This window comes from Triticum aestivum, chromosome 6A, assembly GCF_018294505.1.
Source record: "Triticum aestivum cultivar Chinese Spring chromosome 6A, IWGSC CS RefSeq v2.1, whole genome shotgun sequence".
Taxonomy (NCBI): Eukaryota; Viridiplantae; Streptophyta; class Magnoliopsida; order Poales; family Poaceae; genus Triticum; species Triticum aestivum.
The window spans coordinates 52,023,837-52,037,891 of NC_057809.1; the positions used below are offsets into that span (position 1 = coordinate 52,023,837).

Here is a 14,055-nt window from a genome sequence, read left to right on the forward strand (position 1 = left end):
TCACCCCAGCAAGGGTCTTGCGGCGCGCAGCAGGGGGTCTTGGAGGCGTTGATGCAGGGGAGGGCAGCAGGGGCTCCTGCCTTTCTTCGAACAACAGAGCCAGGCCAACACCCGCCGGCTGCAGGTCCGCGGCAGCCCTACGGTGTCGCACCGGTGAGGGTGTGCGCAGAAGCGGCCCAACGGAGATGAGTGGAGGCGTGGGCGAGGCCTCGAACCCCGGGGGCTTCACCGGAGATAAAGGCGGGAGCAGACTCGTGGGCGAGCACAGCCTAAGCATCTCCGAGCTCGGGGCCGCCAAAGGGGTTGCCGTAGCCCGAGCCTCCTCCCTCCTGGAGAGTGCACGCCTTGGCAACACTGACGTGGGGGAGAGTGGAGGCGAGACCGGCGGCGTGAGACTCGCCTGGGAGCGCCTGCGCGCAGCCCGCGGCGAGCCCTGGCGCACCGGGCTGCGGCCGCGCACCGGCTGGAGCTCCATGGCGATGCCCCCATCGTCACTAGCGGAGCCCGAGCCCAGCAAGATCTAGTGCGGAGGCGCCGCAGCGACATCCGCGTTCCCAAGTCCAACCCCACGACGCCTCCCACCCGTGCCGCTCGAGCGATCGCGGGAGCGGTCCTGACCATCCTGGCGCTGACGGTCGCGAGCGCCCCTGGAGAGGGAGCGGCGGATGCGGTCGCGCCATCCGTCCTGCGCACGCGGGCCATCCCGCCCGCGGCGGCCGCCGCGGTCGTTGTCGTCATCGCGCCGTGCCGGGCGCCACTCGCCGCAAGGCTGTCCAGCACAACGATCGCCTCGCCGTGCCGTGCCGTCCACCATACGGGGGAACCAGGTGAACTCGAAGATGTCAGCTGGCGGCGGGTCGTCGTCGTCGTCGTGAGCCTTGGAGTGGTCCTCATGCAGATCAAGGTGGATCAACACGCGGTGATGCAGGCCGCGTCGGCCACGGCGCCGGAGACCGCGGGCGGGCAGCGTGAGCCACTTCACTTTTGGAATGGCGTTGGGGTTGGACGTCCACGCCCAGAGCGCCAGGTAGCGCGTATCCTCCCGGCGCAGCGACTTCTGCTCGATGTAGTCGAGGGAGCACCCACGGCCGATGACTAACGCGGCGACGTACTCGTTCCAGCCATGGACAGGAATCCCCTCGATGCACAGGCGAACGTGGTGCATCATGTCCTCATTGTCAGCGTGCGCCTCGAGCCTCCAAGCGCGGACGAAGAGGGAGGAGTTGCCGACGAGGAATTCGCCGCGGCTGACCGCGTCGGCACAGTTGTGCTGGTACATAAACCTGACGAGATACTGCTCTGGGAAGTGCCGCACCACACTCACGTCCGCCTGACGGAAGCCAAAGGTGGAGGCGAACGCAGCTGCGACGGCGTGGCATGGGACATCCTCGCGGGCTCCCTCGAACCAAGCCACCGCTGCGTTGGTGGAGAGCAGCGCCGACTCCGCCTGCATCTCCGGCGTGGCCTCTTTGTTATGATAAAAGTAATGTTCTTGATAAAAGTAATATTTGCCTACCAAGCTTTGTTGTTCTTTCGTTTCATGTTTTTTTCGTTCTTACTTTCTTCATTTCCGGTTTCTCCTTTTTATCTTCTTATTTAATCATATCTTTTTACTTTTTGATATCTTGTTTTCCATTATTATTCACTTGCAAAATAATTTATCTTTTGCTTGCCACAACTGACATTCTTGAAAGATATTACCGAAGCTTTTGATTTTTGTTTTTTTTTTACATTTTCTTGCTCTGCCAACATATTGGATTTTGATCTATTGGTGATTGATGATGTACTGTTTGAGGCGAAAGAAATTATATTCACCGTTGCTGCATTTTTATCGCCAAAAAAGTGAAGCAAATATCTCCTAGAAATTATTGTTTCACAAGCATGAGTACCAATTTCCAAACTATGACAAACATTTTTGTGGAGATAAGTGAACAGTTTCCATGACTGGGTAATTTTTTTTAAAAAAATCATGCTAAAAAATTTAGAGAAGAAATTGGAATATTTCTTGGGATCCACGTGAGCTTTTTTAGCTAAGGTGGATGAACATTTTTCTGTGATGATGTGATGAACAAACGAAGGTTTACATTTGCATATGTTATGAAATAGAACATGAAAGAAAAATCGCTCTTCCTTAAAGGAATTTTCATGCTTCCATAGAAAATTGTACATGTTCCTTCCGAAACCTCTGTTGCTGGAGCACTTTTTTTCCTGCAATCTTTTCTTCAAATTTACATTCTTGGGGTTTGCCCGGTGTGTAACAACTTAGCCCAATATCTAGTGAGTAATAATCTAGCCCAACCAGGGGATTGGTCCAGTCCTAGCTTCGCCTAGAATTATAAGGTTCCTGTCACAGGAACGTAAGATCAGAGTATCAAAGAAGCAATCCAAACAATTACTCCCTCTGTTCCCAAATATAAGTCTTTTTAGAGATTACAACAAGTGACTAAATGAGTGAATCTACACTATAAAATATGTCAAGTCTCCGTTAACAAATGTTGCTTGTGCTTCTGCATGCAGAGCTGGTGTCGATTTGAAGTGAATTAGGAATAGGCATGAGCTCAGCTGGCCAGAGAGCTGGAGTAGTTTGGCAAGCGATCCACAGATACAGCGATCTCAGATTCTCAGTGCAACAACAACAAAATTCCTGCATGACATAGATACGTTCAAACTTTTATTGAAGATCAGAACGAGTGGCAGAAAACATATTGGTAAAATCTGCAGGTTAACTAGTAAGAAAATAGCTTTCTGTAAATTAAACACGCGTACCATAGACTTGAAAATCGATGGGATCTTAGCTAGTCTCCGCCTCTCTTCACAGGCTGCTACATCTCTATCATCTTTGGGCAGCCAGAAATGTGCAGCGTGCCTAGCTGCGCAACGGCCTCCAATCCCCCAATTGAGACAAGGTCTGGACAATCGGTGATATATAGCTCCTCTAGAGATGCAAGGTTCGTCCTCCAAATGTCACCTGGAATGGATGTTATGCCCGGGCACTCAGACATCTCCAGCGAAACGAGTGACGAGAGGTTTTGCAGGCAGCTGGGAACCCATGCAGATATATCCCCACATTGGCCCAGTACGAGCCTCTGGAGCGTCGACGGCAGCACCAGTCCCCTCTGCCAGTCCAAACGTTGGCAATCATAAATCTCCAGGTCCTTGAGACAAAGGAAACTTCCAAACCTTTCTCCGGGTAGCGAGAGCAACTCGTCGCAGTGTGCAATATAAATCCTCTCAACGACAGGCAGGCATTCTTGTGTTAGGAGACCATCAAGGGTTGACAGTTTAGTGCAGCCGCTAATGGTTAGCACCATAAGGAACAAGAACGATGTAATGCCGTTGGCGCTGCACCCGCAATGGGAGAAGTTAGTGAAGATCGCTGGTCTCACAGATGTAAGAGACTCGCACCTTGCAATGCTCAAACTCATTAGGGCTGGAAGATGTTGTAGGTGTATGGACGTGTGGCGGGAATAATATAAGAAGAAGCTAGTGAGGGAGCAACACTCAATATTGTGTGCTAAATCCCCAGAACAACCCAGCACAAGCCTCTTGAGTGAAGGAGCCGCCAAACTTTGGGAGCAGATATTTCGGCAATAAACCACCTCCAATTCTTCAAGGCAATGGAACTCCACGAATCTTTCAGTTGGTACTGATATTAACCTCTCGCAATTTTTAACTACTATTTTCTTGATGGCTGGTATAGAAGCTGGATGTAGAAAATGCTCAAGGCTTGATAACTTGTGGCAATCAGAAATTGCTAGATCCATCAGGGAAGTGAAAATACCAATATTTGCAAATGATATTAAGCTTGATAACTTTTGTGGCTGAAACCATCTTGGTAGAGACACATCTGGATAATCTCGGAGTTGCAAAGATTTTAGACCATTGGGAGGTTGTAAAAGGTGAAGTGCTTCTGTCCCATTGTTCTGTCGAGTCATCATCGAAGACCGGTGCACTTTTAGACCGTGAAGATATCTCTTTTTTTGTTTAGCTTCTAGTGCATCGCAGTTTAGTTGATACTCTAGATAATATCGAAATCCACATAATTCAATTCTCCTCAAGCTGATCAACTTATCCAAGTCACTGGGTAAACTTTCTATCTTGCATTCCCCAATATAAAGAATCTGCAAATTATAGAGGCAACAGAACATTGAAGGAAGGCTCTTCAAAGGAGAAGCTCTGGAGATTTCAAGGTACCGAAGATGCTTCAAGTTGCAAACACTAACCGGTAACCCAGTTGTAGAGGCACAAATAATCACGCGCATACGCCCAAGTTCAGTACACCAATGATCCATTACAAGTGCTACAACTTTATCCTCCAAGGGCATGTTGCAAATCAGGGTACGCAGCTTCTCATGCTTGCATAGGCTGAACAGCTTTGAATAATCAAACTTTGAGTTAGAGAGTACTGATAGATGACGAACATTCTTAGGAATCTTTTGGAAATCGTTCACATTTTTTAATATGAAGCAATCATTCTTTGAAACCATTTGGACCATGTCATGAAGCAAGTCATGGATTACATATGCTCCGTGTACTTTCTGAAAGAAAGATCGACTTACAAGATCTTCAAAGTACTGACTAGCAATATCCTGAATTGGAATGTCCCCCTGAGGTTCCACAAAGCCTTCCGCCACCCAAATTTCAGCTAAATAATCCTTCTCAAATTCATGATCTTTAGGGTACACACCACATAATGAGAAACATCTCTTCAGGTGGAATGGTAAGTACATGTAGCTCAACCGAAGGGCTGGCAAAATGTCATCCTCCTGTTGCCTTAACTCCCACAATTCACTCTCTAGAACATTATTCCAATATGTCATGTGACGGTTCATCCTTAGCAGGCGTCCAAGAGTTTTTGCAGCTAAAGGAGAACCCTTCAGCTTAGGAAGTATGCTTCTACCAATTTGCTCTAACTCATGATCATTGCTAAACCTCTCGGATCCAAACATGCATAGTTTGAAGAAATTCCAAAAGACATCATCCTTCAAGCCATTTAATTTCAATGTCTCCATTGTGCGCACTCCATCGGCAACCTTTTGGGACCTAGTGGTGACCAACATAATGCTTCCCTTCCTCACATTTTTTAAAGGTGCACAGAATCTCTTCCAAGATTGCCCATTCTCCTTCAAGGCATCGTCCCACAGATCATCAAGGACAATAAGTAGCATTTTCTGGCACACAGTTTTATGAAGAGCATGTTGAAGCGAGTCCAACTGGCCAGTTCCTTCCTCTCCAGAAATGGATTGCAAGGCTTCTTTAGTTAACCTCTTGACGTCAAAGTCATCTGAGACAGAAAGCCAAATTGTCCTTTTGAAATGAGGCTTCACTTGTTGGTAGATATGTTGAGCCATAGTGGTTTTTCCAACACCCCCAATTCCAACTATTGGCAAAACAGCAAGATGATTTTCTTGTTCATTACAAACATGGTTGATTGTTGCTAATGTTCTTTTTGATGAATTGCTTGTGCGACATTCTCTCTTCTGTTTGGAATGTGATTTCGTGGTACTATCATCTTCTCTTACAACTAGCAATTGTATCACCTGATTTAACTCCTGATCACGGCCAAACATTATTGACTCAATAGGAAAAGAACTAGTCTCTGGCCTGACTGATTTGTCAAAACGTGGTGTCGCTTCACCCAAGCCCATCTTCTCAAGCAGATTAGAAAGATTCTCCAGCCTTTTCTGGATATCCTTCACTTTGTTGAAACTGCGCTGAATGACACAGTTAAAGAAATCGATAAAAGGAGATTGGCTTGCAATGCCCTCCACTGTCACTTTCTGCTCATACCACCTGAACTCATCAAGAATGTCCTCCGCATCATACACCGCATCACTGAATTTTGGAAGGAGCTCGGCCACACAGTGTTTGTGGCTCCTCCACTCCGCCCGATCAATGAGGTCGTACATTGCCGGAAGAGTATCACTAAGACCTTGTAGGCCACTCTGCAAGTGCAGTACCTCATCCTGAAGATTTTGCTCTTGCTTACCACTCCATCGGGAGTGCAGAGATGAAATAGAAGACCTTGCCCACTGAAACAAATTGACACATTCGTTGATGCCACTGATGACCCCAATAGTACCTGATATACTCATGGTGACTCGAATCTGAAGATTTCTTCTCTGTCCTGTTGACCAACAATAGACATGGTGAGCATTACAGCATACTTTGTGGTCAGATACCAAGAGTAAAAGAGTAATATTCACCATGAAATTAACACCAGTTCTTTGTATGGGAGAATGTATGGACCTAACTGGATTACGACAAATCACAAGAATGCCAAATCACAATTGAATGTAATGTGATATTTTTTAGAACATATTTCCTTCAGAGAACCTGAGAGCAACCTCATAACAGCACTAATACTTTGTATGAGAGAATGTATGGACCTAACTGGATTATGACAAATCACAATTGAATGCAATGCAGTAATATTTTTTAGAACAGATTTCTTTCAGAGAACCTGAGAACCACCTCATAACAGGGCACTGGATTCGTGAGGGCTTGTTTGGACTGCGTGGAGGAGGAACTTGCCTGACCTGGAGACCTCCGGCCGGCTCGCCTAATCAGCTTGGTTAGTTACCGGCTGGCCAAGAGCCCAAGACATCCTTCGTGCACAGAGAAGGTGCAGCCACAGGGATGCATCACTGAATCTCCGCTGCAGCTGCTGCCGCTGGCTTCTACTCCAGCGCGGCTGTACCAACTAGGACGGATCAACCAAGCCGGGCCGCCGCGGCATGGACGGCTGGACGACGCTCCACTAGCGAGCGAGAGCCAATGCCTAATCTCAATGTCTTCACTCTAAGCTCGCCGCGCCTGACCATCACGCCGGTCAAGCAACAGAGCTCGTTGCCTCTAGTATCTACCCCTCGTATCACCACTCCTGTGCGGAGGCTGCGGCCTCCGGCATGGGGTCGCGCTCCCGCCGCGTGCCTTCGCACCATGGTCGCTGGCTTGGTGAATCAAATTAGATCGGGGGGCGGAGAGGGACGAGGGGGGGAATTTTGGATCTGAGAGATGAGGAATTGAGGATTTTTTTTATATGCATGAGAAATTGAGGATTATTGACCCGAACCGACAGGAGCTCTGTCATTGCATTAAAGGAGAGGGAAAAACTGTACATTTTAGAGCTTACAAGGGGAGACAGGAGTTAAAAAAGAAAAAAGCCCACTAACAACGAGAGACAGTAGGCAAGGAAAAACAGCGGCAGATTACACTCTGAAAGCCTCCCTGAATAGACTAATGTCATCAATCACCAGCATGTAAATTTGATGAGGCAACAACAGCTTGTGTTGGAACACCCTCCTGTTTCTTTCATTCCATAAATGCCAGGCAACATATGCAGCAAACGTGATCTGCTCCTTCCTGATGTTCTTGGGGTTGATCAAATGCAGCTTACGCCACTAACCTTTTACTGAATTGGAGGAAAAGGCCGCGTCCAACAGCTGAGGATGAATGGAGCCTGCCTCTGTCCAGACTTCTTTAGAGTAGGGGCAGTCGAGGAGGATGTGCCTCGCAGTCTCAGGGGCCTGATCACAGAAGGCGCATGTCGGGTTGCAAGGCCATCCTCTGGTGGATAATCTGTCCGCCATCCAGTTTCGGTTTTGGATTAGCAACCAAAGATAGAATTTTATCTTGTTTTCAGCTTTGACCTTCTAAGCTTGCTCCAGAAGTGGTTGTTTGATTCACCCTATGAATTGGGCATCATAAGCATCATGTGCCGTGTAAATTCCTTTGGAGTTAAAAACCCAGACAATGCTATCCCTGTCCTGAGACAGCTGCACTTCCTGGATCAGCTCCCACAAGTTGACAAATTGCAGAACAACCTGTTCTTCGTTGCCCACCCTTTGGAGACCCTTCATCCATTTGTTTTCAGTCAAAGCATCTGCCACCTTGAGATTTTTCCTCCAGGCCAGCTTTGCAACCTCTGGAGCCACTTCAATGGGTGCAACCCCATGCAGCCACTTGTCTTTCTAGAAATTTGCCTTTTGTCCGTTCCCCAAAATGATCTTGGTGCAGGCGGAGAAAAGGTCTCTGTCTATTGCATTGCACGGAATTCGGGAACCTCTCCAAGGTCTGTCAGTGTCATCCCATTCGAACCAACACCATCGGAGTCTCAAAGCTCTGCTATAACAGGTTAGCTCTTTGATTCCGAGGCCACCGAGACTTTTGGGGGAGCAACATTGTTTCCAATTTACCAAGCATTTACTTCCGCTTGTCTCCTCATCCCCAGCCCAAAGAAAGTTTCTTCTATATTTGTCTAGCTTTTTGATGGCCCACTTATCCATTGCAAAACAAGTGAGGAAGAAAGTTGTGATTGCCGTGAGGACCGAGTTGATTAGAGTTAGGCGCCCCGTTCTGTTTAGAAGCTTTCCTTTCCACGGTTTCACTCTCCCAGCAGCCTTGTCTATGAGAGGTTGCAATTCAGCACGTTTTGGCTTTCTCGTGTGCAAAGGAAGGCCCAGGTATTTGCAAGGGAGCGAGTCCTCTTTTCCTCCAAAATCTTGCAGAACTTCACCATGTTCCTCGACATTGCACCGAATCTGTATGCTGTGCACTTTCCAAAGTTGATCATCAAACCGGAAATCTCTCCAAAACGAATCATAATTTTTTGAATAGCAGCAATCTCATCTCTGATGGGGTTAACAAACAGAGCTGCATCATCAGCATACAGGCTGGTCCTCAATGATGCCGACTGCTGGCTTATAGGGGTGAGCAGCCCTTCCACCGTTGCCAAGGCCATTAGCTTTTGCAGCGGCTCCATTGCAAGAATGAACAACATGGGTGAAGGGGGTCACCCTGCCGCAGCCCTCTTCGGTGCAGAAACGGCATGCCCGGACATCCATTGAGGAGGACCCTGGAAGAGGACGTGGAGAGCAGCAACGCAATCATGTCAGTCCACCTCTGTCCGAAGCCAAAACCCTTCAAAACTTCCAACATGTAGCTCCAATGCACGGAGTCAAACGCTTTGGCAATATCCAGCTCAAGAAAAATGAGCGGTGAGTTTCTTGTGAAGGCCCTCCTAATGACATTCTGGACAAACAGGAAGTTATCTTGAATGCTACGCCCTTTGAGGAAAGCACTTTGGCTAGCAGAAATCATGTGTTGCAACTCCGGAGCTAGCCTATTGGCCATGATTTTGCAAAGAATTTTTGCCACACTGTGCATGAGGCTAATTGGCCAAAATTCAGATGCTCGATCGGCATTCCCTTTCTTTGGTAGCAGCACTATAACGGCATTGTTCGGCAGCTTCCATGTATTGCCTCTCAGATGAAAAAACTGGTTGATGGCCTCCAGAAGATCGTTCTTGATGAGACCCCAGCATTTTTTGAAAAAGCCCCCAATGAAACCATCAGGGCCAGGGGATTTCTCAGCATGTAAGTCAAAAACCGCCTTTTTTAATTCCTCTATGGTGAAAATGGCGTCCAGGTGCTCAAGGTTGAATGAAGGAAGCTGCAGATACTCCCAATTCAGCTTAAATTTGCGTTGTCCAACAGTTCCCAGCAGGTTGTTGAAGTGGTCCCACAGGACCCGGGCCTTATGCACCTTATCAACTACAGCGCCTTCCAGCCCAATCAGAGAAGGGATGTGATTCTTGCGTCTGCATCCGTTCGCCTTGAGCTGGAAGAGTTTTGAATTGGCATCTCCAACTTTAATCCAAGTTAGCCTAGACCTTTGCCGAACCTTGATCCTCTCAATAGCTGCAAAACCCAACAGTTTCTTCTTCAGAAGATCTCTTAAATTCCTTTCTTCTTTGGTTAGTGCTCTTTCTTCTTGGGCAAGATCAAGGTGGAAGATCAATTCAGTTGCAATATTGTACATCAACCGAGATCTTTTGGAAGCCTTTCTATTCCATTTGGTTAGCGCTTTGGCAGTTCTGGACAATTTGGTGTGGAGCTTTCTGCAAGGGTCTGCAGATTGAACAAGTTTCTCCCAAGCCTCGGTCACCACCTCAAGGAAATCAGGCTTTGCAAGCCAAAAGGATTCAAAGCGGAAACCTTTGAAGTGTTGCAGATCCATTGGCTTGAGAACCAGCGGGCAGTGGTCAGAGATGGATGTCGAGGCTGGAGTGAGCTGATAATTTGGAAATTTCAGTTCCCAGGCTTTAGTAACCAGCACTCTATCAATCTTGGTCAACGTGACGTTTTCCCTTTCGTTTGACCAAGTGAACTTTCTCCCAAGCAAGGGGAATTCCAGCAGCTCAAGTTGATCCAAAGCAGATCTGAATCGGCCCATCATTTGCAAATTGATATTACCATTGCTCTTTTCATCAGCCTTCTTGATTAGGTTGAAATCACCAGTCACCATCCAGCAGTCCAAGGCAAACTGCTTAATGTTCTTGATTTCTTCAATGAACAAGATCTTGTCGGAGACTTCTTGCGGTCCGTAGACTGCTGAAAGGGTCCAAGCATCATTATTAGTTCTGTCTCTCACCGTCCCAGTGATTGAATTTGGCCCATCAGCGAGCGGCTCATGGGTGATCACAAAATCGGCTGAGCAAGCGATAAGAATTCCTCCTCTTGTGCCCACAACTGGCTTAAAGAAACCGAGCGCCCAAAATTTTAGTCACGATAGCAGGGGTAATCACTGCTAGTTTTACTTCTTGCAAACAGACTATGTTGCAACCAATTTCAGCCACAAAAATTAGCGTTGCTCTTCTCTTGGCTGGGTTGTTTAGACCCCTGATATTCCAATTCAGAATTTTGTAATCCATAGGGAAACCAGGAACACAGCAGATTGGGGCGACAACAAAACAGTAGCGGGCAGCGTTAACTGACGAACAGACCGACCCAAGCAGAGTCGAGCCATCTGAAACTGGCTTACTGACGGTAGAACAACAGAACTCATCAAACCAACTACCACATGGGGATACAACGACTGGGACATCCAACCTCTAAGAAAAAAGGGGGCGACTAACATTTGGAAACCTTATCCCCGTGTGGCACTGACCGGATGGGCAGAGCAGTAGCCCCAGGTGGGCTCTCCAGAACATGGAGATCAGAGGCAAGCAATGGGCCGCATGGGCTCTCCAAGGAAATCAAAGCAGCAACATCGCTTGGGCCCCCTGACTCGCCTTCGCCATCAGGGCCCTCCCCATCTTCCAGGCCCAAACTGATTTTGAGCTCAACTATTGAGAGCCCCGGTGCCTCATCCCCTCGTTGACCCGAGCGCGGACTGGTCGCCACCTTTTTTTTGAGATGACTGGTCGCCACCTTGGTAGAGGGGAGAACGGTCCCCTCTTCAGCAGGAGCAGGTTGCCTTTCACCAAAAGGCCCCTGGGCGGGCGCTGCAGCTTGCACTATAGGCGTTGTCAGCAGCTCCTCCAAGCCAACCCCCATCCCGTGCTCCTGGCCACCCGGCAGACTTGGGCAGAGGACAGGAGACATGGGAATGGGGACTGGCCCTGAACCATCATCCAACCGTGAAGAGCCAGGAGCCCTCCGTTCCCCTCCTTCAATGAAGCCTTCATGATCCTGCACATGGCCGTCGTGCATGGCCTCGGGCTGCGGCCCCAGCTTTTCGTCTCCGACCGTGATGCCATCCCTGTCCTTTTCGTTGGCCGCCCCCTCATCATTGATAACGGAAACTTGATGGCGTTCGCGGCGACGCCCATGATCAGCATGCCCGCCAGCGGCAGGACCACCACTGGCAGAGCCGTCCCCACCTCCAGCGTCAGCATAGCGTCTCCGGCGAGGAGGGGGAGCTTGGCCGTGGCCACGTCCACCACCAGCCCCCTGCCCGCCGCCACCGTCACCGCCACCAAAGGAGAGCCTGGAATGCACAGAGCTTCGGCGTTGGGGCGGCGGGAAGGTGCCATCTTCGAAGTGGAGAAACCAGCGGTATCCCCACTTGATGCAGTCCTCCCTCACCGGCGAGACCTCGGAGGGCAAGCCGCTGATGTCGCTGTTGACACTGCCCATGCTCTCATCGCCGGAATCCAGCACCACGGTGTAGTCATGAATTTGATCAAGGTGCAGCAGGACCGGGTGGGCAAGAACATCGACGGGCTTGGAGCTGTAGGCTGCAGCCTCGTCTCGAGCTTCGCCGAGGAGGCGCCGGTGAAAGGCAGGAGACTCCGGGCTGGGCGGCTCTTCAAGGGTGAGACAGCCTCTTGTAGCAATCTTGGAGGGGTCTTGGACCCAAACCCAGACACAGCAGCAGGCCGACTCTTCGTCACCGAACTCGCCGTCTTCAATGTGGTCGATGATGGCCGGCGGAGGGAACAATTGCCTGACGCCCTCAAAGGACCGAGCCTGCCTAGGTGGACCCTCCAGGCAGACCCTGGCCTTGTAGGGGAGACGCACCAGAGTAGCGCCGACGCGACGAGACCAAGCTGAGAGCCTGAGCACCGCACCTCCGATGCGCAGGATGGATGGCTCAGCGAGAGCAATGTCACGCATGAGGCGGTCGGTGAAGCGGATGAGGAAATCGCCAGGCGAGAACACAGAGACGTGCATCCTTGAGCGAGGCACTCCAAACTGCATGGATGCAGCGACAGAGATGTCTTGCACCGTGAAGCGAGGGCGGTTGCCCAGAACGGTGGCCACCACAGCATGGGTCTTGAAATCCGCCTCCGCAGCCGCCAGCGCCGGGGTCCAAGGGACGGTTGCCGACACCATGCGCGGCCTCATGCCCACGTCTGGAACCGGGTTCTCCCTACGACCGGTGGCGCAGAGGGGGGCAGTGGAGCGGCCGGACCGGGCGATGGTGTCGGAAGGGCCAGCAGCGGTGGTTTCAGGAGAGGGAGCAGTCGGAGCGGGGGAAACTGCGACAGGTGGAGCTGCGGAGATGGGGGGGGAGCGGCAGCTGGAGTGGGAGAAACCGAACTGGGGGGTGGGACGGCGGCTGTGTGCGGCGGAAGCGAAACGACAGCGGGAGGCGGGGAGGCGTCGGAAGACAAACCACGCCGGAGATGGCAACTGCTGGAGACGTGACTAGAGATGGAGCACAACAAGCAGCGCGGCGGGTTTGTGCAGGAGGCGACTCTATGGCGAGGGGAGAGGCACCGAAAACAGCAGCCGGCCGCCCTTGTTAAAAACAAGTGCTGGATGCGGGTGAGCTGCCGTTGGGGAGGAGCACGTGGATCCCTGCCATTAATGCTTTGCTGCTGCCTTCTCTCATCACGCCACCAATACCTCCTCCTGACCTGCTGCCACCCACCCGGCCGTCCCCCAGCACGCGCGGAATGGCCGTCCCCGGAGATGCCGGCATGCGCGGCCAGGCTTGAAGGCGCAACCACCAGCGAGCGAATCTGGGGCAGCCTTGAATGCGCCACAGCATTGGCAGAGGGGGAGGCGAGCGCATGCGGGTGGGGGCCTGGCGGCGGGGGGCGGGGGGGGGGGGGGGGGGGGGGGGGGGGAGGGGGGAAGGTCGGCGAGGGGCCGGCCATCGAGGGGTCGGCGAGGACTAGATACCAGCGACGATGTGAAGAGGATCAAATCGACAGGGTGAAAATTGAGGATTAGATAAGCTGTGACATGCGAGATGTTCTGAAAAAAGAAAGTAAGAGTATCTACGGCCAAACCTCTCAAGCCCGTCTCATACGTCCGGGCAGATCGCCCGGTGACTATCCTGTCGCTAAAATCTGACCCAGACGGGCGTTTTAAACAGGCCTCAAACGTCCGGGCGGACCGACACCTCTTATATTCAACCCAAATATGAGGTGGATATGGGGTGCCCGGGCACGCCTGTCGATCCTGCTGCAGGTCGTAGGGGTCCCACCTACAGCGACCGAAGCTCCTCCCTCTCCCACCTGCAACGACCGAAACTCCTTCCTCTCTCATTGGCGCAACCAAATTTTAGTCCCACATCACCGGACGAGGTGGACGTCGTCCGGCTTAAATAGATGCGCCAGCGGATGGTGGCAAGTTTGGTTCTTATTGTGTAGGTCTCGCATGTGTGATCGAGATAAATTTTACACTAGATTGCATTTCATTGGCTGATGATTATTCATCGAGTGTCAAGTTTGTCTTGATCATATACGTTGATACCTCTACTACAATGTCGATATATTTTTATTTTATTTTGATGCATAGACACATAGTGATTCAAGAA

General features: G+C 50.5%; 2 protein-coding genes across 3 annotated transcripts; both read right to left on the bottom strand.

Moving 5' to 3' along the window:
• Positions 1 to 520: 520 nt before the first annotated feature.
• Positions 521 to 1,279, bottom strand: LOC123129428 (uncharacterized). The gene has a single exon (XM_044549597.1). The coding sequence runs from the start codon at positions 1,277 to 1,279 to the stop codon at positions 521 to 523; it is 759 nt and encodes a 252-aa protein (XP_044405532.1).
• A 900-nt stretch (positions 1,280 to 2,179) lies between these two features.
• On the bottom strand, positions 2,180 to 6,327 carry LOC123131952 (disease resistance protein RGA2). 2 transcript variants are annotated; one of them, XM_044551685.1, is made up of 3 exons: positions 4,224 to 6,327; positions 2,767 to 4,121; positions 2,180 to 2,644 (listed from the first exon to the last, which is right to left on the bottom strand). In XM_044551685.1, the coding sequence occupies exons 1-2, from the start codon at positions 6,207 to 6,209 to the stop codon at positions 2,823 to 2,825; spliced, it is 3,285 nt and encodes a 1,094-aa protein (XP_044407620.1). In that variant the 5' UTR covers positions 6,210 to 6,327; the 3' UTR covers positions 2,180 to 2,644; positions 2,767 to 2,822. The 2 variants fall into 2 exon arrangements, with proteins under 2 accessions (XP_044407620.1, XP_044407619.1); XM_044551684.1 differs by having other exon boundaries at positions 2,767 to 6,327.
• Positions 6,328 to 14,055: the final 7,728 nt, after the last annotated feature.

Coding starts and splice junctions, on each gene's coding strand:
- LOC123129428 (XM_044549597.1), bottom strand. CDS start 1,279: ATGTACCAGCACAACTGTGCCGACGCGGTCAGCCGCGGCGAATTCCTC.
- LOC123131952 (XM_044551684.1), bottom strand. CDS start 6,209: ATGGTGAATATTACTCTTTTACTCTTGGTATCTGACCACAAAGTATGC.